The sequence below is a fragment of the Equus caballus genome, chromosome 10 (assembly GCF_041296265.1).
Source record: "Equus caballus isolate H_3958 breed thoroughbred chromosome 10, TB-T2T, whole genome shotgun sequence".
Lineage (NCBI taxonomy): Eukaryota > Metazoa > Chordata > Mammalia > Perissodactyla > Equidae > Equus > Equus caballus.
In genome coordinates this window covers 19741124-19765725 of record NC_091693.1, presented here as the reverse complement: position 1 = coordinate 19765725, position 24602 = coordinate 19741124, and the positions used below count along the sequence as shown (strand labels likewise).

At 54.3% G+C, this 24602-nt stretch overlaps 2 protein-coding genes and 4 non-coding genes across 13 annotated transcripts; all 6 read right to left on the bottom strand.

Annotated features, from left to right (window-relative positions):
• Positions 1-4437: 4437 nt before the first annotated feature.
• On the bottom strand, positions 4438-8819 carry RPL13A (ribosomal protein L13a). Of its 3 annotated transcripts, none has more exons than XM_001491876.6 (8): positions 8519-8819; positions 6438-6510; positions 6030-6095; positions 5726-5827; positions 5441-5526; positions 5202-5261; positions 4759-4881; positions 4438-4553 (listed from the first exon to the last, which is right to left on the bottom strand). In XM_001491876.6, the coding sequence occupies exons 1-8, from the start codon at positions 8531-8533 to the stop codon at positions 4467-4469; spliced, it is 612 nt and encodes a 203-aa protein (XP_001491926.1). In that variant the 5' UTR covers positions 8534-8819; the 3' UTR covers positions 4438-4466. The 3 variants fall into 3 exon arrangements, with proteins under 3 accessions (XP_001491926.1, XP_070080841.1, XP_070080840.1); XM_070224740.1 differs by having other exon boundaries at positions 8383-8558; XM_070224739.1 differs by having other exon boundaries at positions 8503-8553.
• On the bottom strand, positions 5034-5120 carry LOC111775526 (small nucleolar RNA SNORD35). Its single transcript, XR_002811233.1, has one exon. It is a non-coding gene; the product is annotated as a small nucleolar RNA SNORD35 (small nucleolar RNA).
• Positions 5330-5400, bottom strand: LOC111775524 (small nucleolar RNA SNORD34). Its single transcript, XR_002811231.1, has one exon. It is a non-coding gene; the product is annotated as a small nucleolar RNA SNORD34 (small nucleolar RNA).
• LOC111775522 (small nucleolar RNA Z195/SNORD33/SNORD32 family) lies at positions 5604-5688 on the bottom strand. Its single transcript, XR_002811229.1, has one exon. It is a non-coding gene; the product is annotated as a small nucleolar RNA Z195/SNORD33/SNORD32 family (small nucleolar RNA).
• LOC111775523 (small nucleolar RNA Z195/SNORD33/SNORD32 family) lies at positions 6316-6399 on the bottom strand. The gene has a single exon (XR_002811230.1). It is a non-coding gene; the product is annotated as a small nucleolar RNA Z195/SNORD33/SNORD32 family (small nucleolar RNA).
• Positions 8820-9480: 661 nt separating the features above from the next.
• FLT3LG (fms related receptor tyrosine kinase 3 ligand) lies at positions 9481-20164 on the bottom strand. Of its 6 annotated transcripts, none has more exons than XM_023650139.2 (8): positions 20035-20164; positions 19651-19717; positions 17075-17191; positions 16845-16898; positions 16477-16620; positions 15659-15797; positions 12376-12557; positions 9559-9788 (listed from the first exon to the last, which is right to left on the bottom strand). In XM_023650139.2, the coding sequence occupies exons 2-8, from the start codon at positions 19681-19683 to the stop codon at positions 9576-9578; spliced, it is 882 nt and encodes a 293-aa protein (XP_023505907.1). In that variant the 5' UTR covers positions 19684-19717; positions 20035-20164; the 3' UTR covers positions 9559-9575. The 6 variants fall into 6 exon arrangements, with proteins under 6 accessions (XP_070080838.1, XP_023505906.1, XP_023505907.1 ...); XM_023650136.2 differs by having other exon boundaries at positions 15659-15743; positions 20035-20150; XM_070224737.1 differs by lacking the exon at positions 12376-12557 and having other exon boundaries at positions 9481-9788.
• Between the last annotated feature and the right edge of the window lie 4438 nt (positions 20165-24602).

Here is a 24602-nt window from a genome sequence, read left to right as displayed (position 1 = left end):
ACCTCTCCCAACCCCCACACTGGGGACCCCCGCCCTATTAATAAGAGTGTGAAGTTTCCTTCACAGCACTGCTGACAAGCTGGATTCCACTCGCTGGTGGTTTTTGGTTTGTTTGTTTTTTTGGTGAGGAAGATTGGCCCTGAGCAAACATCTGTTGTCAAGCTTCCTCTTTTTTGTCCTCCCCAAAGCCTCAGGATGTTGTTGTATATCCTGGTTGTAGGTCCTTCTAGTTCTTCTATGTGGGATGCTGCCACAGCATGACCTGATGAGCAGTGTGTAGGTCTGTGCCCAGGATCCGAACCCATGAAGCCCAGGCCACTGAAGCAGAGCACACGAACTTAACCACTACACCACCGGGCTGGCCCCCTCGTGTATTCTTGTTTATCCTTTGTTGCCTCTTCCCCACTAGAGTGAGGGCAAGGATTGCTGTCTGCTGTGTCCTCCAGGGCTTCTGGCGTCTGTCACATAGCAGGTGCTCATCGTACATGTTGATGACTAACCAAATGAAGGAATGGAGGAGAATTAGATCTACCAAAATGCCCACCTGTAGGCAGGCGGATAAGTCAGGGTGTTGCTTGACCGTGGAATACTCTGCAAGCGCTTAAAATACTTGAGGTTAGTCGATCAATCCAGAGATGAAAAGATTGCTAGCCATGTTCCATTTCCTCTTGTTTAAATTGGCAATTCCTTCCGAATAAGCATGTCATGCACGTGGTGCAAAATTCAAAAAGTACAAAAAGTCAAGGGACAAAGGAAATGACAGAACAGGAGGCATAGCGTGACACATTAATTCAACAAATATTTATCGACCAGCTCTGGGATGAATTCTTTTTTGAAAGCTTATTGTGCAATATAATTGTGAGCTATATCTTTTGATGTTGATAGACTGCATTGTCCGATAACGTAGCCAATAGCTCCCTGTGGTTATTTAAATTTAAATAGAATAAAATTTAAAATTCAGTTCCTCGGTCCCTGTATTTATATTTCAAGTGCTCAGTACCCACCCTTGGCTAGCGGCTTGCAGAGGGGACAGCGAAGATCTTAGAACATTTTTATCAATGCAGAAAGTGCTGTTATAAACAGAGAAGGCTGCGTGTATATATATGGTATCTTTTAAGTTGTAAGAACTTCAGCAACATAAATGCTACAAACTTACAAAAAACCATTGGAAAGTTTGTTTAAATTTCTTTTACACTTAACAGCTTTGTAAATTTTGAATGATTCAGTTTTAATTATCGTCGTTGCAGTCTCTCTGGGGTTCATAGAAGGTTCTAGAAAAAAGTAACTTCTGGAGTTTTCAAACGACTTAGAAAGGATTTATGATATTAGTTAAAAAAAAAAACAAAAAAAAAACAAAAAGCAGGACCCACAGTTGTTGTCTACAATGTGTGCTAAACTGTGTACAAAAGTTACTTAGATGAAAGCCTGGAAGGAAGTGCACGACCCTGCCGGGTGGTTTGCAGCCCCAGGTGGTCCGATTAGGTGCGAGTTCCTCTCTGGTTTTGAAAATGCTCGAGATTTTGCAAATTGCTCCGAGTAGCTGGTGAGATTTTGATGATAAGGAAAAAGCAAAGAAATAGCGCCTCCCCCCAAGGGGCAATTTGGAGACTTTTAGGTCCATAGTTTTTCACATTTATCATCACAGCTCACGATATACATTCTCCGTTGTGACCAAAACCTATTTCTCTCTCTTCCTCCCTCCTGCCTTCTTCTTGCTTTTTAACTCTTTTCTTTCCTTCCTGCAATACGCTCATTTTTCCATTTCTGTTCAATGGCACCTATTTTAAGGCTAGTTACAACCCACCATGTTGATTTTTTTTTTTTAAGATTTTAGTTTTTTCCTTTTTCTCCCCAAAGCCCGCCGGTACATAATTGTATATTCTTAGTTGTGGCATGTGGGATGCCACCTCAGCGTGGTTTGATGAGCCGTGCCATGTCTGCGCCCAGGATTCGAACACTTGGCCGCCTGCAGCGGAGCGCGCAAACTTAACCGCTCGGCCACGGGGCCAGCCCCTCACCATGCGGATTTTTCACCTGCACTGTGAACAGCCTTGTCGTCCAATAATCACCTTCAGCCCATTCTACTTATTGCCACTTGAGGCAACATTTCCTCGCCGCCGCCAGACTTCACGGACATATTTACCGGCATTTCACAACAGAAACGCAAACGCTAGTAGGCCTGGATACGCTCACCCTCCGCAGCGCGCACTGAAACGCCTGTTAAAACAGGACCTTCCTTGGTGGCCCTCTCTTCCATGGACGGGGCAGCACGCCCACGTGCTGTGGAGGGGGCTTTGCTGGTGGGCAGCTGGGCAAGATGGAACTGGAGCTTTGAAAATGCTCCTGCCGTTGGCCCAGAGGTTCCAACTCCCCGTATTTGTCCTACAGGAAGCATGAGGGGTATGCCCGATTTCATGTACATTCTCTAACGGCAAACGACGGTGAGCATCTTCTCCTGTGCTTACTACTGGCCATTTATATATCTTCTTTGGTGAAATGTCTATTCAATTTTTTGCTTAACTTTTACTTGGTTATTTGTTTTCTTGTTATTGAGTCTTAAGAGCTTTTTATACATTCAGGATCAAGTCCTTCAAAAGAGAAAATGATTTGCAAATATTTTCTCCCAGCCTGAAGCTTGTGTTCATGTTAACGGTCATTTTTATTTTTTTGAGGAAGAGTAGCCCTGAGGTAACATCCACTGCCAATCCTCCCTTTTTGCTGAGGAAGATTGGCCCTGAGCACACATCTGTGCCCATCTTCCTCTATTTTATGTGGGACGCCTGCCACAGCATGGCTTAAGTGGTGCGTAGGTCCACATCTGGGACCTGAACCCGCGAACCCTGGGCTGCCAAAGTGGAGCGCATGAACTTCACCACTACGCCAGCCGGCCAGCCTCACTAGTGGTGTCTTTTGAAGTGGAAAGTTTTAGTTTTATAAAGCCCGATTGATCTTTTGAACGGATCCTGCTTTTGGTGGGGTTATATTGTGCTGCTGTAACGTGCAGTTTTGCCAACTGTAAGATTTAAACTCTCTGTGCCTTTAGTTGCTTCTGGTGGCAGCTCCCGTGGGGAGCAGAAGCCCCGGGAGGGGTAGGGACACACCCATCTGATGATGGTTTGGCGAAAACCTGAGTCACTGTGCTCTGCTGGACATTTGCAAGACATTCAACACGACAGAACGGCCTGGTGCACCAGCTCTAATTTGCCCGCGAGCTGCAGTAAAACGCACATTACGCTCCACTAGCTCCCCCTGTGCTGTCAGGCGTGGGAACGCCTAACGCCTCAATGACAAAACTATTTCCAACTCTTGTCCACCAATCCCCAGGGCATCAAGCTGGCTTCCTTCAGGACAGACCCGCTTACCTGTCAGGCCAGACAGCTCCGCGCTGGATCCTGGGGCCGGCACCCCGTATAGGAGGCTCCACAGAAACCTCATGTGCATACGGGGCCCGAGCCCAGCAGGGGAGGCTGTGATGGAGGTGGCCAGTGCTGATGGCAGAGGGCTGGGTACCCGCTAAATGCCAGCAGCCTCGGGGGCCCCCCGGGACAGACCTAACCTGCTGCCTAGTCTTCTTCCAGGTAAGATGCCAGTAACGTTCATATCCCACTTTTAGTGCCTAAATACCACCTGCAAAATGTCTTCACAAAGCACAGCCCCCCGGTGCGGCCTAAGTGTGCAACAGCCCACGTCCCGCAGTGGGGGACCGGCTCACAATGGTAGTTCCATACTTTGCAGCTGCATGAAAGTGAGCGAGCTCCACATAAACTGGGCCACACAGGCCGTGCTAGCCTTGGGAAATACCAATAACTGGCTTCAAGGAAATTCTTTAGCGTGTAAATCTCAACAAATCTTCTGCCACGAAGGGCAGGTATCAAGCAACATTTCTCTGTGCAGACTGCAGCACAGGCAGTTTTACGCAAGCTCCCTTTTCTTGCCAAGGGCCTGCCTCCAGAGCAGACACACACTGCAAAGACGCCAAATTGCTTGAAAAGTAATTTATTTGCTCCTGATCACAAAGTCCAGGGAAGGTGCAAGGGCAGTGCGGCTCCCTGGTTGTACCTCCCAGCTGCGGATCTACAACCGCCTCCGCCCAGCGCCAGGCTCAGTGCCCCCAGCACCCCTCACGTTCTGACAGCTGCAGAGTATAGCCCGTGACCCCGGGGGCCGTTTAAACGGACGCCCCACTCACAACGTAAAAGGTTTCAGCTCAAATACTGAAACTGAACTGATGGTTCCAACTGCTGCCTTCCTAGAGCTCTCAAGAACAAGTACGTCATGACGCCCGCACAGCTTACAGCTGTTAGTGCTTCTACGGCCCTTTCTGTGTTCCCAGCCTGCCAAGGCCCAGGCTGCCTGTGGTGCCTGGACAGCGGCCCCGGGGTGTCCCCCACATCCTAGGGCGGGCGGCGATGGAGGAAGGGCAGGCCAGGCCAAGCATGAGGAGTTAACAGTCAGTTTTATTGGGCTCAGACCAGGAGTCCGTGGGTCTTGAGGACCTCTGTGTATCTGTCAATTTTCTTCTCCACGTTCTTTTCAGCCTGTTTCCGTAGCCTCTGTGGGGTTAAGAGGACAGATGAGGATCAGCGGCTACTGCCGCCCAGGAGCACCCTGACGAGAGGGACCTGACTCCACTCCCGACCCCAGGCGGAACCCTACGCAGAGCCCTCCAGGGGCCCACAGAGACCATGACATCAAGAGCGATCCCCCACCAGGCGCGGCCTGGAGCGCGGCGCCCCCACTCCCGGCTGCTGCCCTCACCGTGAGCTGCTTTTTCTTCCGGTAATGGATTTTGGCCTTTTCCTTCCTCTTCTCCTCCAGAGTGGCTGTAACCGCCTGGTACTTCCAGCCAACCTCGTGAGCCAGGCGCCCTAGGTAGGCAAACTGAGGGGGGAAGGAGTGAAGCTGTAAGGAGACAGCCGGGACTGGGGCTGGGGCCCATAGGAGAGTGGCTGACAAATGGGGACCCTAGGTATTTAATGTTCCAATTTTTCCCTGGAAGCTGAGGACCCCCCCCCCAGAAGGGCTCCCTGCCCCTCCTGGCATCAGCTAAGCCATTGGCATTATCGGCACTGCCCACAGTGGCATCCGCAGACCATCGTGAGAAAAAGCCATCATCTGCCAGTCTTGGGGACCTAAAGATCACCCCCAGTGGGCCAGGGAGCCCCCATTAGGCCTCTCAGGGCAACCTGGAGCTCGCTCACCTTTCGTGTAGGCTTCAGACGCACGACCTTCAGGGCAGCAGGAACCACCATCCGCTTTTTCTGTCAGAGAAGGAGAGGGGCTTAGAGCCCTGCAGCGAGGGGCGTGCAGGGAAGGAGGGTGGCCGGGACAGCGTCTCAGCCAGCGCTGTTCTCACGAGGATCGAACAATGTAGGTAACTGTGGAACATCACGGACGCCGGGCCCCACGCACGCTGCCGTGAGGGCGTGGTCGAGCTCACCTTGTCATAGGGCGGCGGGATGCCATCGAACACCTTGAGGCGGTCCAGGGCGGCCTGGCCTCGCTTGGTCTTGTGGGGCAGCATGCCTGCGGGCAGAGGGACAGCAGGCCTGCTCAGTGGGGCTCGCGAGGACCCTGCCCTGTCCCCCACGGTGGGCAGCCGGGCGGCCTCAGATGGTAGTGCATGTGGAGTCATCTCATGGTTGGGAAACTCGAACACGAGTGGGAGAAGTCCTCATCACTGGCCGAGCCCCCATCACCCCCGCGGTCCTCGGGCCCGGCTCACCTCGCACGGTCCGCCAGAAGATGCGGCTGGGGGCTCGGAAGTGGTAGGGGCCGCGGGATGGGTTGGTGTTCATGCGCTTGCGGAGGAAGGCCAGGTACTTCACTGGGGAGGGGGAAGGGAGAGCGGGTGAGGCCTCCCAGCTCCCAGGCAAATGCCAAGTTCTGCCAGCCCACACCCACGCCCCAAGGGCGGTCTGGGAACTCACACTAGCATCTCCCACTGCTGTGGGGTCGCTTTCAAATCCTGAGACCTGAGCACCACCCAGGCCAACACTCTCTGGCCCTTCTCCCATGCCCTAACTTACACTTGTTTCTGTAGAAATTGCCAGAAATATTGATGCCCTCACAGCGCACGACCACCACCTTCCGGCCTAGAAGAAAAGGAAAGGGACGCAAAGGTTAGGAAGCCACCCACGGGCTCTGTGTGCATCCATCCACCTGCCCTGATACTGCCGAAGACCCAGACAGGGGAGCCTCCGGCCCCAAGTCACGGAGGAGTAACCGGTGGAGCTGGATTCAAGCTGAATTACGAGTCAGCCCCAAAAGTAAACTTCAGCCCTGTAGCCCCCAGCCCCAGGGAGGGAGTGCTGGATGGTCTCAGAGCGGTGCATGGGGTTGATCTCACAGTCGTGAGACTCAAACGAAAGATGGTGATTGTTGCTCATCACCGACCTCCAGCCAGAGCTCGAGTCCGGGGAGCTGGGGACACTTACCCAGCAGCACCTGCTTGGCCACGATGGCCGCCAGGCGGCCCAGGAGATGGCCCCGGCCATCCAGCACCAGGACCTGTCAAGAGAGACAGCGAGAGGGGTCAGAGGCACCCACAGCTTTGATCCCACCCCAGTCAACAGCTTTCTACTTGTTTCCAGTTCGCCTGTCCCCCAGGGTGCTTCCTATCAGGTCCAGGACCCAGGAACTCGCACCCAAGGTTCACCTTGGTGGGCAAGTGTTTGACTCAGGATTTCAGCGAGGGGGATAACATTTCAAAGAAGCCCCCTCACATCTTGGCTGCTTCAAGGGCAGGAAATCTTATGCCCAGGTTAGGTTTGAGGCTAACAGGACGAGCTAGGATTTGAACAAGACTGGCCACACTCAGCCCACGATGCTCCAGGTGGAAGAACCCATGCTCTGTGATACGAGCAGAAGCCCAAGAAACTTAACTCTCTCGTGATCTCAAAAGTACAGCAGTTTCTAGCATGAATATCTCAGCAAAGAAAACGGAGGTTCAGAGCGGGTGAGGCTACACAAAGTCGAACTGCTCAAACGCCAACCCTCAACTTCATCAGGAACGAAAGTCCCTCCTCTTATGCTTGTTACGTTTTGTGATTATCAGAAGACAGTGAAGAAAGAAACAGAATCCAAAGCCAGACTTGCTAACGAGGTGACTGGCCCAAACCCTCACCTCTCCAGGCTTCAACTTCCTCACCTCTAAGATGAGTGACAACACCTGCCTCAGGAATATCGTGAAATTAATCAACTTACACAAAACAGAACGCAAACTGTGCCAGACACACAATAAATGGAGGAACACACGCCAGGAGCATTCTAAGTCCTTTATATATACATGAAGTTACACAAGGAGGCAGGGCACTCAGAGCTAAGCTTCTGCTGTCTTCCTCGAAGGCCTCCAGGTGCTTAAGGACAAAGCATGACCTGGGGGGAGCCTTTTATCACAAACTCTGCTTCCAGCAGCAACAGGCCTTCAAAGCATCAATCAACCCCAAAAGCAAAGGAAAAGAGCAATTCGTTCCCGAATGCCCTGTAGGGAGGTGCCCCCTGGACCTGTTGCATAAGGTTTCACGCTGTCTCAGAAAACAAATTTCCTTCTACCTTTCTAAGTCCTTCTGGCTGGCCTAAAAATTAAAAATCGACATAAAACAGATTGACGGGAAAAAAAATTACAGCCTAGTAACACGAATACCTCCTGTACACATGGGAGAGACCCACGAGAACTGAGTAACTTGCCAAAATCACCACATTAATAACATCGCCAGCTAAAAACAAAGACGCTGGGGGTGGGAAGTCACAGGAGGCTCCCAGGAAAAGCACAATAAACAAGGGTAAACTTGTTACGTAGATTTAACTTCACACGTTCTCCACTGAAAAACTTCTAGAGACTGTGTCACTCTCCCCTTCCTCCTACAGCGCGATTCTCTTCCCAAAGGAGATTCCTCTTATACACGTGAAGGTCTCTACCGGAGAGACTTAACTTCCACAATTCTCACAGCTTTTCCTGTCTGCGGCCTCTTAAAAATAACCCTATGCCCAAATAACATATTTAGGGGTGGCCAATTCTGCTCCCCTACAAATGCAAAATACTCAGACCTGCAAAGGAACGCTGATTAGCACACCCACGTGAGGGTGAAGCAATCCGTGCCTTGGGCAGGGTGCAAGTACCCCCCGTTTTGGGCAATCCTTGGCCTTTCATCACCCCCAGGCTGCCTGTCTGTCTTCCCCGCCGCTGGGGACACTGGATGGGACCAATCCGGCCAAAACCTGGCCGAAATCAAAGTAACCTAGGCCCAATTTAAAAATAAGCCTCCCCCTGCCGGAAGCCCCATCATCGCCTCTCGGGAGGAATGATGCCGCATTTCAGCCAATCTCGGGCATAAAAACTCTCCCCGGATCGCCTATTCCCTGCTTACAGATTCCTCTTACCCCCAAAGCTCCCAGTTTTGCTCAGTTATCCAGCTAAAGTATCAAGACACACAAACGAAGGTGAAGTAAGTCCCAATGCTGTCCCCGGTTGGACTTCCCCCGGCCCCACGCCGCCCGGACCTCGCGGAGCTCGCACCTGCCCCTCCGCCATCTTCGGCAGCCGCCCGGGAAAGAAGGAAGTCGCGCCGAAGAGTTTCTTATCCCTGAAAAGGGAGCGGCGGAAATGACGCCACACGGGCTGCGCGGACAGCTCTCTGTCTTTTCATTGGCCAAAGTGTCCTGCGCGTGCGCAGAGAGACAGCTGAGAAGGCAGGGCCTCTTCTGATTGTCCAATCCGGTGTCCTTTCCGTCGGACCTGGGCGGCCATGGCTGTGCCGGGCGGGAGGTCACGTGGGCTGGGGAGGGGGCGGCTCTGCTGGGGCGGGGCTGTCCCGCCTCGGCCGCCGTAGTTTTGCCGGGCTGTTCATTCAGTGCACACGAGGTGGGTTTGCGTGGGGAAGGACTGTTACCCGCTCCGGCGACAGCAGGCTGCTGGGCACGTGGTGGCCCGCAGGGGGCATCCAGGCTCGCCCTTCAGCGCTCAGTCTAGGCTGAGATCTGGCTGCGGTGCCTCTTCCTCCTGCCTGCGACTTGACCCAACCCCACACCCTGTCTTGGCCTCAGTGTCCCCATCCCTCTGCCATCCGAGGGTGTAGAAAGCAGCGACTTCAGTGCCTGAGTGGCCCCCAAAGGAGCTTCTCACTTTCTAGACGCGAGGCCTTTGCTTCGGTTGTGCCCCGTGCCTGGGATCCCCTCCCTTCCACCCCCCGCCGTCTAGAATCTGGCTTGTCGCAGTCCCACTGCCCTTTGGCTCCAGAGTCCTTTCTCCAGAGAGCCCCGCTGTGTCTCAGGCTGGGTCACCTGCCTCCTCCGGGCTCCCACGGTGCCTGCGCCACCTCCATCAGAGCGTGTGTCATCCTGTCCTAAGGCTCTCGGGGTCCCGTGACTTCTCCCCCATAGACCTGGGCTGGTTCTGACTCTCGTCTGGGTCCAGCGTTGCCCGGCACTGGCCCTGAGCCCCGGAAGCCCCAGAAAACAGGTACTGAAGGAAACATTGCATTAACTGCCAAACCGAGACTCAGACCCCAGCGGCCCCATCCACACCCTGTCCCATGCACAGACAGGCCTGGCCAGAGCTGGTAGAAAAGGATGATTTATATACAATTTCCCGGGGAGGAGGGCTTTGTACAGAGGGGGGCGGCTGGGGCCGGGGCCGGGGCCGGATGCTGGCGTTGCCTCCATCCTGGAGAGAGATTGAGAGGGGCGGCGCGGCTCAGGAAGGGCCCAGTCTCTAGCTGACTTCCTCCGAGTCCCGGCTCTGTGTCCTCCGGTAGGTGACAGCTCCCTCTGGGCCTCAGTGTTGTCCTCTGTAAAATGGGATCATAGATGCGTCTGTCTCACCGGGCTGTTTGAGGATCCATGGACAGGGGAGAGGAAAGCACCGAGCTCGGAGCTCTGCACAGACTCAGGGCGGAAAACAACTCTCTTCACAGCCAGCACTCGCTGTGTGTTCGGGCCTCGCTGTCCAAGAGAACTCTCTGCACTGAGGGAAGCGTTTTAGATCTGCGCTCTCGGATCCAGGCACAGTGCCAGCCACGTGTGAACACCGAGTGCTCCGAACGTGGCCAGTGCCACTGCGGAGCTGAATTTTTAATTTTATCTAACTTACACTAATAGCGTCGTTACTGGGAGTGGGAAAACTTCTTCAGGCATTACCTTTCCTCAAAAAAATTGTAATAAAAATTACGGTTCAGAAACAAGTGCTGAAATGAAAAATCATCATTACTATTATTTACAGTCCAGAGGTCTTTTATTTATTTTTACACCTCTGATGCCCTGACCTCACAGGGCATGAGTTCCCGTGGCTCAGTTTTCACAGTGTGGGGCCCTGCGGGGAGCAGGCTGGCACTTCTGCTGGACCCAAGTAACTTTCTCTTTGGCTTCCTTCTTTTTCTGATCATTTTCTTTCACACGTTTCAAGGAGCTCTCTGGGCTCGTACAGCGCTTCCTACGCTCAATACAGACATCAGTGCTCTTGGCGAGAATCTTGCCCTTAACTTGTTTGTTTACAACAGTGCCAACAGCATGCTGGCTGACACTGTCGACTCTCCCTGTTTTGCCAAAGTGACACTGGGGTGGGGGGACATTCTTTTTTTGAAGAGGGCCCTCTCCTTTGATGTCTTATAGAGTCGACATGTGTGGCCAAAGGAACAACTCCACGTTTTCTAGAAGGCCTAGAGAACCGACAGTGGCTGCCTCTCCTCTTTCCCTTTGTGTCGTTTATTTTGGCGAATTACTGGAAGATAGTGGTTCCGGCCAAAAAGAAGGAAAAATCGTTAGAAACTAATCACATAAAGTAGAGGAAGATTGGCACAGGTGTTAGCTCAGTGCCAATCTTCCTCACCAAAAAAAAGAAGAAAGAAAGAAATTTAGAAACCGATCCTCAATCCAGTTACTGGAAAACTTCTGTATGTTGCGAACAACTTATGAAGTTGATTTTGCAACTGTAAATTTCATGAAATCTTAATACAGATCAAGTATTGCTGATAACAATTGAGCGTCTGAATCGAGATGTAAGTGTGGAGTACACACTGGATTCTGAAGACTTGGTATGAAAAAAAGCATGTAAAACCTTTCACTAGTAATTTTTTAAAAATATGGGTGACATGTTGCGAGGAAAACATTTTGGATACACAGAATGAAATAAAATATTCAAAGTAACCTGTTTTCTTTTTGCTTAAAAGAAACTGGCTACTAGAAAATTTGAGTTCACACCTGTGGCTTGTGTTCAGTTTCCGTTGGACAGTGTTCGCTAAGCACCTCACATGAGTCACCTCACCTAACCTCTCTATGGTAAAAGGACTATTATTAGAGTCTTTTGTACGAATAAGGAAACTGAGGCAGAAGAGTGAAAGGCACAGAGGCTGGAACTAGAGGGCCCGGAGTCAAATCTTGGCTCTATCACTCATGAGCTGTGTCACTTTTGGCAAATTCTCTCCCTCTCTGTGCCTTGGTTTCAGCCTTGGTGAAACAAGGATAATAATGGCTTCTCTATAAGAATAACCAGCTTCTCAGTGAACCCACTGGGCCTCTCCTTCCTCCCTCTGGGCCCATTCGCCTCCTGCCCCCACACGGGTTCCCCGGTTCTTTCCTCCATCACTCGCTTTTCTTGGCTGGCTGCTGCCCTGGGCAGGAAGTCCCAGCTCCCCTGCCTGGTGGCTGAGACCTACGTTTTCCTGTGGCATTTTTCAAACCCCTACGCACGCCTGCCCCGGGCTGGCCGAAGTTCCTGGAACAGCCTGAGTTTTGTCACACCCAGAGGGCTTTGCAGAGGCATCCCCTCCGCCCGCTCCAGGAGGCCACTCTCTCCCGGCTTGCAGACTCTTGTACCCAAACATCTCCCCTGGACCCCACAGGTCCCCACGGAGCTCCCTGTCTGTCCCTCATCTCCCTCTGCCCCCAGGTGCCCCAGAGGGCCAGACTCAGGGTCCTCCGTGCCCCCTCCCCAAAGCCCGTCAGACTCCCACCCTGTCCCTCTTGATCCCTGACCCCTGACCCCTGACTCTGCCTCCATCTCTGTCCCCTCCTCTCCATCCTCATGGTCCTGGTCCCCCCCCCCCCCCCCCCCCGCCTCAGGCTTTGTCCTCCCTCCCTGGACCCTCAGCCAGCCTCCTCTCTGGCCTCCCGTCTCTCTCCTCCGGGCTGTCCCAGATCACGGCCCCAGGGGGGTCTTCGTGCCTCCAGAGCTGACCCGCCCCTCCCCTGCTCACGGCTCTCCTGTGACTCCCCATGCGCCCGCCCCTCATCCCCCAGAGTCCAGGGTCCTCAGCTTGGTGAAGGACTCACCAAGTCAGTGCTCCAAGAGCCGCAGGGGCAGCACGTCCTGGGGACTGGGGCCGGGGGCCCCTGGCCACCCCCTCAGCCCTCCCACCCCCTCTGCTCGCCGCCCCTCACCGGCTCCCCAGGGCGGGCCGGCCTCCGCCTCCTCCTTCGCCAGTGCAGGCACCAGGCGGCGGCCGGCAGCAGGACGGCCACGGGCAGCAGCAGCAGCAGGAGCAGCAGAGGGGCCTGAGGGGCTGGCAGGGCTGTGGCCCCCAAGGCCCCGGCACTCCTCGGGGGCAGCAGGGTGGAGGAGTCTGGGGGGAGAGAGGAGGCTGGTGACTGGGGAGAAGGGCAGGGCCAGGGAAGGAAAGAAAGCCCGCGTGATGCCGGCTGTGTGACCTCGGGAGGGCTGCTCCCCTCTCTGTGCCTCAGTCTCCTCGTCTGTCAGTTGGGGGTCAGCATTACACCTACCTCATAAGGTCGTCACGAAAATGACATGAGGGGATATACAGAAAGGGCTTAGAACAGTGTCTGGCACATAGGTCGCATTTTATTTTATAATTGGACAAAGATGTTTCTAGAGCTTCTGTATCAGTTTGTTTATTCATCTCCTTCCCAACAGTCTGTGAGCTCCATGTGGGCGACAGGAGCCTTATCTGTCTTATTTATCACTAGAACCTACTACTTAGTGCTTGCTAAATAATATTAACATAGTTTAAATATTTGAATGAATAAATGGATAGATAACAAGACAATAAAGGATAGAATGTACGAAGCTATGATGGCCCACAAGGCCCCATACAATCTGGCCCCCTCTGTTCCTTCTGTACCCTCATCTCCCACAGTCTCCCCTTCACTCCCTCAACTCCAGCCACAGGGGCCGCCTCACTATGCCTTAAACACATAGGCAGGTTTCTGTCTCAGGGCCTTTGCACTGCCTGTTCTTGTTCCCAAGTTTCAGTGACCTTCCAGCCAACCACCTCAGACCATGATTCTGTCACCCTGTTTTAATTTGCCTGCATGGGGCCCCTTACACTCAGATATTTTCCTGTTTGTCTATTTGTTTACAGTTAATAATACTTGGCTGAATAAATGAAGAGTCATAAATGTAAATACAAATGAAGCTAAATCAAAATGGCAAAATGATTGGGAGTGCAGGGAGAAACTGAGAAAAATATCACTAGAGTGGGAGGCTTTTTTTTTTCTTTTTTGAGGAAGATTAGCCCTGAGCTAACATCTGCTGCCAATCCTCCTCTTTTTGCTGAGGAAGACTGGCCCTGAGCTAACATCCATGCCCATCTCCCTCTACTTTATATGTGGGACGCCTGCCACAGCATGGCTTGCCAAGCGGTGCCATGTCCACACCCGGGATCCAAACCGGCGAACCATGAGCTCACTTAACGCTGTGCCACCGGAACCGGAACGTGCTCACTTAACCGCTGTGCCACCGGGCCGGCCCATAGACCGGAAGACTTTTTAATATCCCTCTCTGAACCTGACAGGTCTATAGACAAATATACCAAGGACAGAAAGACACAGTAATTCCATGATAAAGTTGACAGAAGATATACCCACAGATTCGACTCTGACCCCACCAAAAAATTAATCTATTCTTTTCCTAAGACCTTGCTCAGTTAGAAAACTGAGTATATACTTGGCCACAAAGAAAACCTAAATAAACTGAAAAAGCTGAGTTTCCACAGGGCACAGTCTCTCATATTCCAATAAAGTTATCTCGTTTTGGTACTTCAGCGCTGGCCCTCCCAGGTGGCAGCCACTCGCCCCACGTGGCTATTGAGCATGTGGCCTGTGGCTGGTCGGACTTGAGACGTGTCATCAGTGGAAAATACACACCAGATTCTTAAAGACTTAGTAGGGAAAAAAAGAATGTGAAATAACTCACGAAATTAGTCTTTTAAAATATTGACTATGTGTTGAAATGGTACTAGTTGGAAATATTGGGTTAAATAGAATTTGTGACTGAAATGATTAATTACTAAAAATAAGTATAAAAGGATTACAATTAAATGCAATAATATCATTATAGAGAACAGATTAGTGGTTGTCAGCGGTTAGGGATGGAGTTGTTGGGAGGAGGTCAAGGGGCCAGCCCTGTGGTGTAGTGGTTAAGTTCGGCGCCCTCTGCTTCAGCAGCCTGGGTTTGTGGGTTCAGATCCTGGCTGCAGACCTGCACCACTTGTCAGCCATGCTATGGTGGTGTCCCATATATAAAATAGAGGAAGACTGCCACAGATGTTAGCTCAGGGCTAATCTTCCTCAAGCTAAAAAAAAAAACAGAGGAAAATTGGCAACAGATGGTCGCTCAGGGCCAATTTTCCTCAGCAAAAAAAAAAAAAAAAAGGAGTGGGTCAAGTTAAGTATCTTGATTGTGGTGGTGATTACAGGAAGCTACACGTGCTAAAATCTCATACACACACTCTTTTAAGGGTTGAGGTGTGTCCCTCAACATTTGTATGTTGAAGTCCTAACCCCCAGTGCCTCGGAATGTGACCTTATTTTGGAGACGGGGTCTTTAAAGAGATAAACAAGTTAATGGTTAACTTGAGTGTCAAGTTATGAGGCGTCAAGAGACGAGGGCATCAGTGGTGGCCCCGACTCCAATAGGACTGGTGTCTATAAAAGAGAAATCTGGACGCAGAGGGAGAAAGCCACGGGAACACGGAAGTGGCCCCCTATGAGCCAAGGAGAGAGGCCCGGACATGTCCTTCCCTCGCCGCCCACAGAAGGAGCCAGCTTGGCCAACACCTTGATTCCTGACTTCTGGCTTCCAGAACCGCGAGGCAATAAATTTCTGTTGTTTAAATCACCTGGATTGTGTTACTTTGTTACTGCAGCCCAGGCACTAACACGTACACACACACACACACACATGCACACACGCACGCGCGTGCAGGTGGAACTGATAAAATCTGAATACTCTGTGGATTGGTACGTGTCAATTTCCTGGTTTTGATAGCGTCCTATAATTAATGTCAACAGGCAAAAGGTCACAGCGGGGAGGCTGGGTGAAGGGTGGCCTGGAGCTCCCCGTGCATTTCTTTGCATCTTTCTGTGAATCTATAATTCTCCCCCCTAAAAAAATCAAACAACTAGTAACTTGCTAGAAAAACTCAAATGTGAAAATTCCTGAAAAGAAGTGAACTCAGTTTTTTTTTTTTAACTTGACCACTAGAAAATTCACACTGAAACAGGCGGCCCTCATTTCTGTCGGACAGGGTGGCCGGAGAGAAACAGGCAGGGACTGTTTTTCCCTTCTCAGAGGTGGGTAAACTGAGGCCCAGAAAGGGGAATGAACTTGGGGGAACATGCCCAAAGTCATGCAGCCCGTGGGAGGGGGTGAGGGTGGGAGGGGAGAGGGTGGATGGGGGACTGCGGGGGCGCTGGGAGCCTTTACCGGGCTGACACTGCAGCTCCAGGCACCGGGAGAAATTCCGGCGGGTGATCCAGGGCCTCAAGGCCAACAGCTGCTGGGAGGTGTCCTGCAGGAGGTGGGAGATGTTGGTCTGGACGAATCGAAGACAGCTGGGGGGGGGCTGGGGGCAGGGGAGGGAGACGTCACCACCGCATCACCCCCAGTGTCTCAGGCCAAGGGCCTTCCCTGCCCAGCAACGCCCAACAACATGGCCCAGCGAGGCTGGGTCTCAAGAGTTTGGACCCCTGCTCCCCCTGGTTGCTAGGGAGAAGCTTCCTTAGCAACGCCCAACAACAGGGACCCCATGAGGCTGAGTCTCAGAGTTTGGACTCCTCCCCCTGGTTGCTAAGGGGAAGCTTCCTTAGCAACACCCAGCAACCGGGACCCCACGAGGCTGGGTCTCAGAGTTGGAACCCCTGCTCTGCCTGGTTGCTAGGGAGAAGCTTCCTTAGCAACGCCCAACAACAGGGCCCAATCAGGCCTGGGTCCAGAGGGAATTTAGACCCCCTCCTTCTCCCGGTTGCTAAGGGGAGAGAACCCCTTAGCAACGCCCTGCCACAGGACCCGAGAAATAAACTCAGAATTGTCGCCTCGGGCCCAGCCCCTTCCCCATCCTCCGCTGCCTGGAGAAGAGTTGCTCCCCAGCAACGGGGGCCCCCAGTGGGACTGGGGTTCCAGCTCCACCTCCTTTGGGTTGCTAGGGTCAAAAGAAACCTCCAGTAACACCTCGCAGAGCTTGACTTCCACTCCCTAGGAAGGCAGCTGGCTCCCCTCACTTGTCCCCCAAGTTCAGGGCTGACCTGGAAGGCACATAAGGTGACAAAGAGTATCTCGGTGTTGACATCCTCCAGCAGGTTTTGCATCTGGGACCCAGCCACAGTCTTGAGCCTTCTCATCCAGCGCTGGGCCAGGACCAGGCGCCAGAGGGCCCCACAGAGCTCGTCCTGGGGAGGGACAACCCGAGCTCTGGGCCCCGCGGGCAGAGGGCACTCAGGGCTTGGGTGCATGGGGCTGGGAGGAAAAGGGGCTTGGGGCCGGGACGCCTGGCTCCCAGGGCAGGAGGCGGCCAGGTGGGTAAGCTAGGCTGGTCTCCTGGGGGCGGGGTGCACCTCCAGCCTCTCCTGCCCACCTCCATCCCAGCCACCCTGCCCCCCCACCTGACACTCACGTCCTGTAGGTTGGAGGCAACCGTGACTGGGTAATCTTGAAGCAGGTAGTCAGACTGCAGAGAAAACGGGGGCAGGCGGGGCTGAAGACAGGAGGAAGGGAACTGTGGAGACCCGGAGAGAGGGGGACAGGGACCCACGAGGACAGAGACCTAGATGGGGGGAACTCAGACCCAGCGAGGGAAGCTGGGCCTCCAAAAGGCCCGCAGGAGAGGATGGGAGCAGCCCTCACCAGCTTGCCGATGGTCTTAGCAAAGGTGGAGGAGATGGGGCTGTGGCTGAAGGAGCAGTCGGGGCTCCCGCGGAGGCCGGGGCTGAGCAGCAGCAGCAGCAGCAGCAGCAGCGAGGTCTGCAGGGCGGGGGGCACTATTGGCTCCACACCCCCCTCAGCGAGGCTTCCCCCCGGCCCCAGGGCTCATCCATCTCTTCCAGCTCTCTGCCCCCTCCATCTGGCTCTGTGCGCCCCTCTCTGACCGGCCTCTTCTCTCCCCCTCTCTCCACCTCCCCGACTCAGCCCGTCTCTCTCCCTTTCTGCTCACCTCTGCCTGGGATCTTCTCTTCTCTGTCCACCCCTCTGCCCTTCTGTGCTCATCTCTCCTCCTTCGTCCTGAGCTGGGTCCTGTCATCCCCACTGGGACCCATCTCCCTCTGTTTCTTCCTCTGACGCTTGTCCATCTCCCCCCACCTCTCTCCATCTCCCCAACCCCTGTTCACCTCTCCCCCACCTCTCTCCATCTCCCCCACCTCTGTCCACATCTCCCCCACCTCTCTCCATCTCCCCCACCTCTGTCCACATCTCCCCCACCTCCCTCCATCTCCCCCACCTCCGTCCATCTCCCCCACCTCTGTCCACATCTCCCGCACCTCCCTCCATCTCCCCCACCTCTGTCCACATCTCCCGCACCTCTCTCCATCTCCCCCACCTCTGTCCACATCTCCCCCACCTCCCTCCATCTCCCCCACCTCCGTCCATCTCCCCCACCTCTGTCCACATCTCCCCCACCTCTCTCCATCTCCCCCACCTCCGTCCATCTCCCCCACCTCTATCCATCTCCCCCACCTCTGTTCATCTCCACCCACCTCTATCCATCTCTCCGACCTCTGTCCACATCCCCCCCACCTCTCTCCATCTCCCCCACCTCTGTCCATCTCCCCCACCTCTGTCCACATCTCCCCCACCTCTCTCCATCTCCCCCACCTCTCTCCATCTCCCCCACCTCTGTCCACATCTCCCCCACCTCTCTCCATCTCCCCCACCTCTCTCCATCTCCCCCACCTCTGTCCACGTCTCCCCCACCTCTATCCATCTCCCCCACCTCTCTCCATCTCCCCCACCTCTGTCCATCTCCCCCACCTCTGTTCATCTCCACCCACCTCTATCCATCTCTCCGACCTCTGTCTACATCCCCCCCACCTCTCTCCATCTCCCCCACCTCTGTCCATCTCCCCCACCTCTGTCCACATCTCCCCCACCTCTCTCCATCTCCCCCACCTCTGTCCACATCTCCCCCACCTCTCTCCATCTCCCCCACCTCTGTCCACATCTCCCCCACCTCTCTCCATCTCCCCCACCTCTGTCCACATCTCCCCCACCTCTCTCCATCTCCCCCACCTCTCTCCATCTCCCCCACCTCTCTCCATCTCCCCCACCTCTGTCCACATCTCCCCCACCTCTGTCCATCTCCCCCACCTCTCTCCATCTCCCCCACCTCTGTCCACATCTCCCCTACCTCTCTCCATCTCCCCCACCTCTGTCCACATCTCCTCCACCTCTGTCCATCTCCCCCCACCTCTCTCCATCTCCCGCACTTCTCTCCATCTCCCCCCACCTCCCTCCATCTCCCCCACCTCCCTCCATCTCCCCCACCTCTCTCCATCTCCCCCACCTCTGTCCACATCTCCTCCACCTCTGTCCATCTCCCCCCACCTCTCTCCATCTCCCGCACTTCTCTCCATCTCCCCCACCTCCGTCCATCTCCCCCACCTCCCTCCATCTCCCCCACCTCTCTCCATCTCCCCCACCTCTGTCCACGTCTCCCCCACCTCTGTCCACATCTCCCGCACCTCTCTCCATCTCCCCCACCTCTGTCCATCTCCCCCACCTCTCTCCATCTCCCCCACCTCTGTTCATCTCCACCCACCTCTATCCATCTCTCCGACCTCTGTCCACATCCCCCCCACCTCTCTCCATCTCCCCCACCTCTGTCCATCTCCCCCACCTCTCTCCATCTCCCCCACCTCTGTCCACATCTCCCCCACCTCTCTCCATCTCCCCCACCTCTGTCCACATCTCCTCCACCTCTGTCCATCTCCCCCACCTCTGTTCATCTCCCGCACTTCTCTCCATCTCCCCCCCACTTCTCTCCATCTCCCCCACCTCTCTCCATCTCCCCCACCTCTGTCCATCTCCCCCACCTCTGTTCATCTCCCGCACTTCTCTCCATCTCCCCCCCACTTCTCTCCATCTCCCCCACCTCTCTCCATCTCCCCCACCTCTGTCCATCTCCCCCACCTCTGTTCATCTCCCGCACTTCTCTCCATCTCCCCCCCACTTCTCTCCATCTCCCCCACCTCTCTCCATCTCCCCCACCTCTGTCCATCTCCCTCACCTCTGTCCACGTCTCCCCCACCTCTCTCCATCTCCCCCCACCTCCCTCCATCTCCCCCACCTCTGTCCACATCTCTCCCACCTCTGTCCACCTCTCCCTCCACCTCTGTCCACATCTCCCCACCTCTCTCCACCCCTCACCCCTCGGTCTCCCCTCTCGGCCCTGCCTCTCCCCCTCCTTCTCTCCCTGGTATACGCACAGTTGGGCTCCAGGCTGGCGCCAGCACTATCATCTCGGCCGGGGGCCCCTCATGCCTGTGGCTGGATCTTGGAAGGGACAGAGGAGCGAGTCTCGGACCCCCGCACCCCAGCCCCTTCCTCGTCCGCCCCTCCACCTCCCCGCCCCTCCCTCGGCCCCTTGATGTGGCTAAGTTTCCGCCTCCGACTCCCACGGGCTTCCTGCGTGAGCCCCAGTTACGGCGAAAGGTCCTCATCTCCCCTTCCAAGAACCCCGACGTCCGGTCCCCGGAACCCTCCCCAGGCCGGGGACCCAGGAGCCCGACCCCCAGCCCTCCGCCCTCGGCACCGGGAGGGAGACCCCGGCCCCGCCCCTCGGGGACCCGAGCCCATTGCTCCTCACGCACCAGGCTTGCCCCAGCTGGGTGTGGAAGGGGCCAGGCCGGGTGACAGCCGGAGACCGAAAGTGAAAGGGAAATTTGGGGTAGACGGGGAGCAGGGTGGATTTGGCCGAGGCAAGGGGCGCCCCCTGGTGGTGACAGGTGGGGGTCACACCGCGGAGGGCGCCTCGGCCTACGCGCGCGAAGGATGAGGTGGGGTTGACTCCGGGACGGGACACACAGTGAGCGGGCCGCTGGGCCCCCAAGCCCTTCACCTCCGCCTCGAAACGCCCCCTCCCATATCCAGGGAGACGGCAGCGCCATCCCTCCAGGTGCTCAGGCCCAAAGCCCTGGAGTTGACCTATGACCTCTGCCTTTCGCTGCCCACGGACAGTCCAGCTCATCAGCAGATTTGTTGAATGACTGTCAGAATGTATCCAGAGTCCCACCACTTCTCACCACCCCCATTGCCATCACCTGGGTGCTGCCACCACCATCTCCCACCTGCATATCACTGTCGCCTCCTCAGGCGGCTCCCTGCGACAGCCCTCACCACCAGCACCGCCAGGGTGTTCTGCAGGTCAGCTCACGCCCCTCCGCCGCTCCAAAGCCTCCCTTGGCTCCCACCACACTCAGAATCAGACTCCTCACCGTGGCCCACACAGACCTGCAGGACCTGGCCCTGTCCCCTCTCTGCCCCCGCCTCCTCACTGTGCCAGAGGGTGGCACACTTCTGCCCCAGGGCCTTTGCACTGGCTGTTCCCTCAGCCTGGAATGCCCTTCCCCCAGACACCCACATGGCTCACCGCCACCTCATCAGGGGTTTGCTCAAATACACTCCTCCCCCACCACCCTTTCTCAAATGGCGCCCCCTCCCAGCACCCCCACTCCTTGCTCTCTCCCTTGTCACTTATCGCCTTCTGACACACCCCACAGTTTACTTATCTTCTTGTGAGTTGCCCCCACTGGGACGTCGGCTCCGGGAGGACCACAGTGGGTGTCTGCTCACCCTGCTGGGTAAGATGCGCGTGGAAGGTGCTCAATCAGTATTTGTTAAGTGGAGGGACAGACAGAGCCTGGCCTCTTTCCTTCCTCGTTATTGTCGTATAGTAGGGAACGCGTCTGCTCTTTGTCTCTGGTTCCCGGGAGGCAACCAACCGCTAAACCCTTGGAATTTCCGGAAAAGTGATAGCGGTGTCTTGGTTACTCGTGGGGAGCCCCCTGGCCACCCCTGAGTTTATGCTGACGAGACTCAGGAAGGGGGCTGGTCAGGCCAGAAGGCCCAACCATGTGATTAGGTTGGGGCTTAGAGGCACAGGGTATCAGCCCAACTTGCCGACCTCTGACCTCCAACCTCCAACCTCTGGGGAAAGAAGAGAGGCGCTGCAGATTGAGTTCTCTCTCAGCCTCCGTCTTCACACGACTTTCTCCTCTTCTCACCGCGTCCCATCTCTTCTCTTTCTTATAAGGACAAGTCATTAGATGTGGGGCCCATTCGGATGACCCAGGATGAGCTTATCTTGAGATGCTTAACTTAATTCTATCTGCAAAGACCGTTTGTCCAAATAAGGTCATATTCATAGGTTCCAGGTCAGGATGTGGACACATCTTTTTGAGCAGCCACCACTCAACCCACTACAGTTCCCTCAAGGCTGTTTCCCACCGCTGGGCCTTTGCATATGCTGTTCCCTCTGCCTAGGATGCTCTCCCGCCACCACCTTTCTAGCCTAATCAGATCGTCAGTGTCCTGGAAGACTCTGCGATCGCTAATCATCAGGAAATGCAAATCAAAACCACAATGAGGTATCACCACATGCCTGTTCCGATGGCTGTTACCCAAAAGCCAGAGAGAAGCAGGGAGAAAAGGGAACCCTTCTGCACTGTTGGGGACACCGCCTCAACACAGTTAGCGTAAGAGAAGCCAACCTGGAGAAGCCATATTGGAACCATGAATAACCCTGACTCACCGGCCCCTTGAATCTTTGCTTTCGTTGCCTAGATAAGTAATCGTCCTGCGCCGGGGAATTTGCAGGCTCTGTAGATTTTGCAGCCCCTCCCAGCTGCGGGAAGATGATCGCTTTGTTCTTTCGAGTTCTCCAGGAATGTGATGGCCTCCAGAGAGTCCGCGCCGATATCCATGACAGCTGAAAGGTCTGATGTGCAAGTCCCAGGCTGCAACACCAGGGGTCCGGAGTTTCCTACCCCCTCCCTGTAACCCACCGGCCTGTGTAACGGCTTCCAGATTCTGCGCCCCCTGAAGATGGTTCTCTTGGACATCAGTCGGCCGTCTTCCCCTTTGCCAGCAAGTTGTAATAAAAAGTCCTGTCTCTCCTACCTCCTTGCCTCTTGACCACGGGCATGTCTTGTGGCGGGTAGACGACCCCGCTTCAGGCGGTAACATTGGTGGGAATGTAAGTTGGTGCAGCCACTATGAAAAACAGTATACAGGGGCCGGCCCGGAGGCACAGCTGTTAAGCGCTCACATTCCGCTTCGGTGGCCCAGGGTTCGCCGGTTCGGGTCCCGGGTGTGGACATGGCACCGCTTGGCAAACCATGCTGTGGTGGGCGTCCCACGAATAAAGTAGAGGAAGATGGGCACAGACATTAGCTCAGGGCCAGTCTTTCTCAGCAAAAAAAGGAGGATTGGCAGCAGATGTTGGCTCAGGGCTAATCTTCCTCAAAAAAAAAGAGAAGGAAATCCTGCCATTGGTGACAATGTGGATGGAACTGGAGGACATTGTTACGTTAAATAAGCCAGACAGAGAAAGACAAATACGGTATGATCTCATTTATATGTGGAATCTAGAAAAGCTGAATTCAGCTTCTAAAAAAGCTGGCCCTGTAGCTCAGTGGTTAAGTTCACACACTCCACTTTGTGGCTCAGGCTTTTGCCGGTTCGGATCCTGGGTGCGGACCTACACACTGCTCATCAGGCCATGATGTGGTGGCGTCCCACAGAGAACTAGAAGGACTTAAGAACTAGGATACACAACTATGTACTGGGGCTTTGGAGAGGAAAAAAAAAAGGGGAATATTGGCAACAGATGTTAGCTCAGGGCCAATCCTCCTCACCAGAAAAAAAAAAAAAAAAAGAGCAAGTAATGGCTTAAAAAAGCTGAATTCATAGAACCAGAGACTAGAATGGTGGTTGCCAGGAGCTGGGGATTGGGGGAAATGGGGAGATGTTGGTCAAAAAGTACAAACTTTTAGTTAAAAGACGAATAAGTTCTGAGGCTCTAATGTACAATATGGTGACTATAGTTAACAAAACTAGTCAATACCAGTTTCAAGAATTGTAGACCTGAAAGTCGCTAAGACAGTAGATCTCCCGTGTCTACACAACATATATAAAAGGTAACTATGTGGAGTTACGGGGGTGTTGATTAACTTGACCATGGTAATCATTTCCCAATGCACATACATATTAAATCGTCACGTTGCACACCTTGAAAAAATTATGTTGTACAACCAAGATATATACAATTTTTATTGGTCAATCATATCTCAATAAAGTTAGAAAAAAATTCAACGAGACGGCAACTTCCTTGGGAAGATTCCTGCCACCTCTCATCCCCCCCACTCTCAGGCTGGCTAGGGTGCTTTCTCTGGGCCCCCAGGGTGCCCCGAGTTTCCTCTATTATAGTACATGGCACCTTAGGTTACCTCTGTATGTCTTTCAACCAGAGCTGAGACTGCCTCTCCTCTGCTCATAGACCCTCTATGGCTCCCTAGTGCCCTTGGGACAAACTTGCAGCCCTTGCCGACACCTTGATTTTGGACCCACTTTGGACTCCTGACTCCCAGAACTGTAAGGTCACACGTTGTGTTGTTTTATTTAAGCCACTAACTTTGTGATCATTTGTTACAGCAGCAACTGCAAACAAATACCTGCCTCGCCCACCAGAATGTCAGCTCCAGGAGGCCAGGAGCTTCTTGTTCACGGCCATCTCCCCAGCGCCTGGAACAGTGCCTTACTCATAGTAAGCGCCCAGTGGATATTGGACCGACTGGATGCTGCTTTGATGAGGAGCTCCTGCCTCCCGGCCAGAGATGACTGGACCAGAAGTGGACACCTGACCTAGGCTGGCCAATCAGACTTCCCCTCCCGGGGATGCAGTGCTGAGCGTCGTCCGGGGGCACACGGACCTGCCGAGACGGGCTTGGGCTGGTTAAGGCAAGAGATTAACAAGAAGGACCCTGAGGCAGCCCACAGAGTCCAGAGGGAGTCGTCAAACTGCAGGCAGGAACCCGAGCCTTCCAGAGCCTTCCAGAGCCTTCCCACCAACGCTCCCCTCCCTCCGTGTCGCTCCCGTGCAAACGTCCAGGTCCTGGGAGAGGTAAGCTCTGCGTCCAGACTTAGTCAATGCCGACAAGAGGTGGCCCAGGACAAAATCAACCTCTAATTAAGCCAACACTCATTAAGCACGTCCTGTGTACCCGTCACTTAGCCCCATTTTACAGATGAGGAAAGTGAGGCTCAGAGCCGTTAAGCAGCCTCCCTAAAGTCAAGTCTTTCCTAGAAAGATTCAAATGAAGCAGACAGGCAGATACAAGACCCAAAAGATCCCGGGCCCACGAAAAAAGGATGTGCCTAC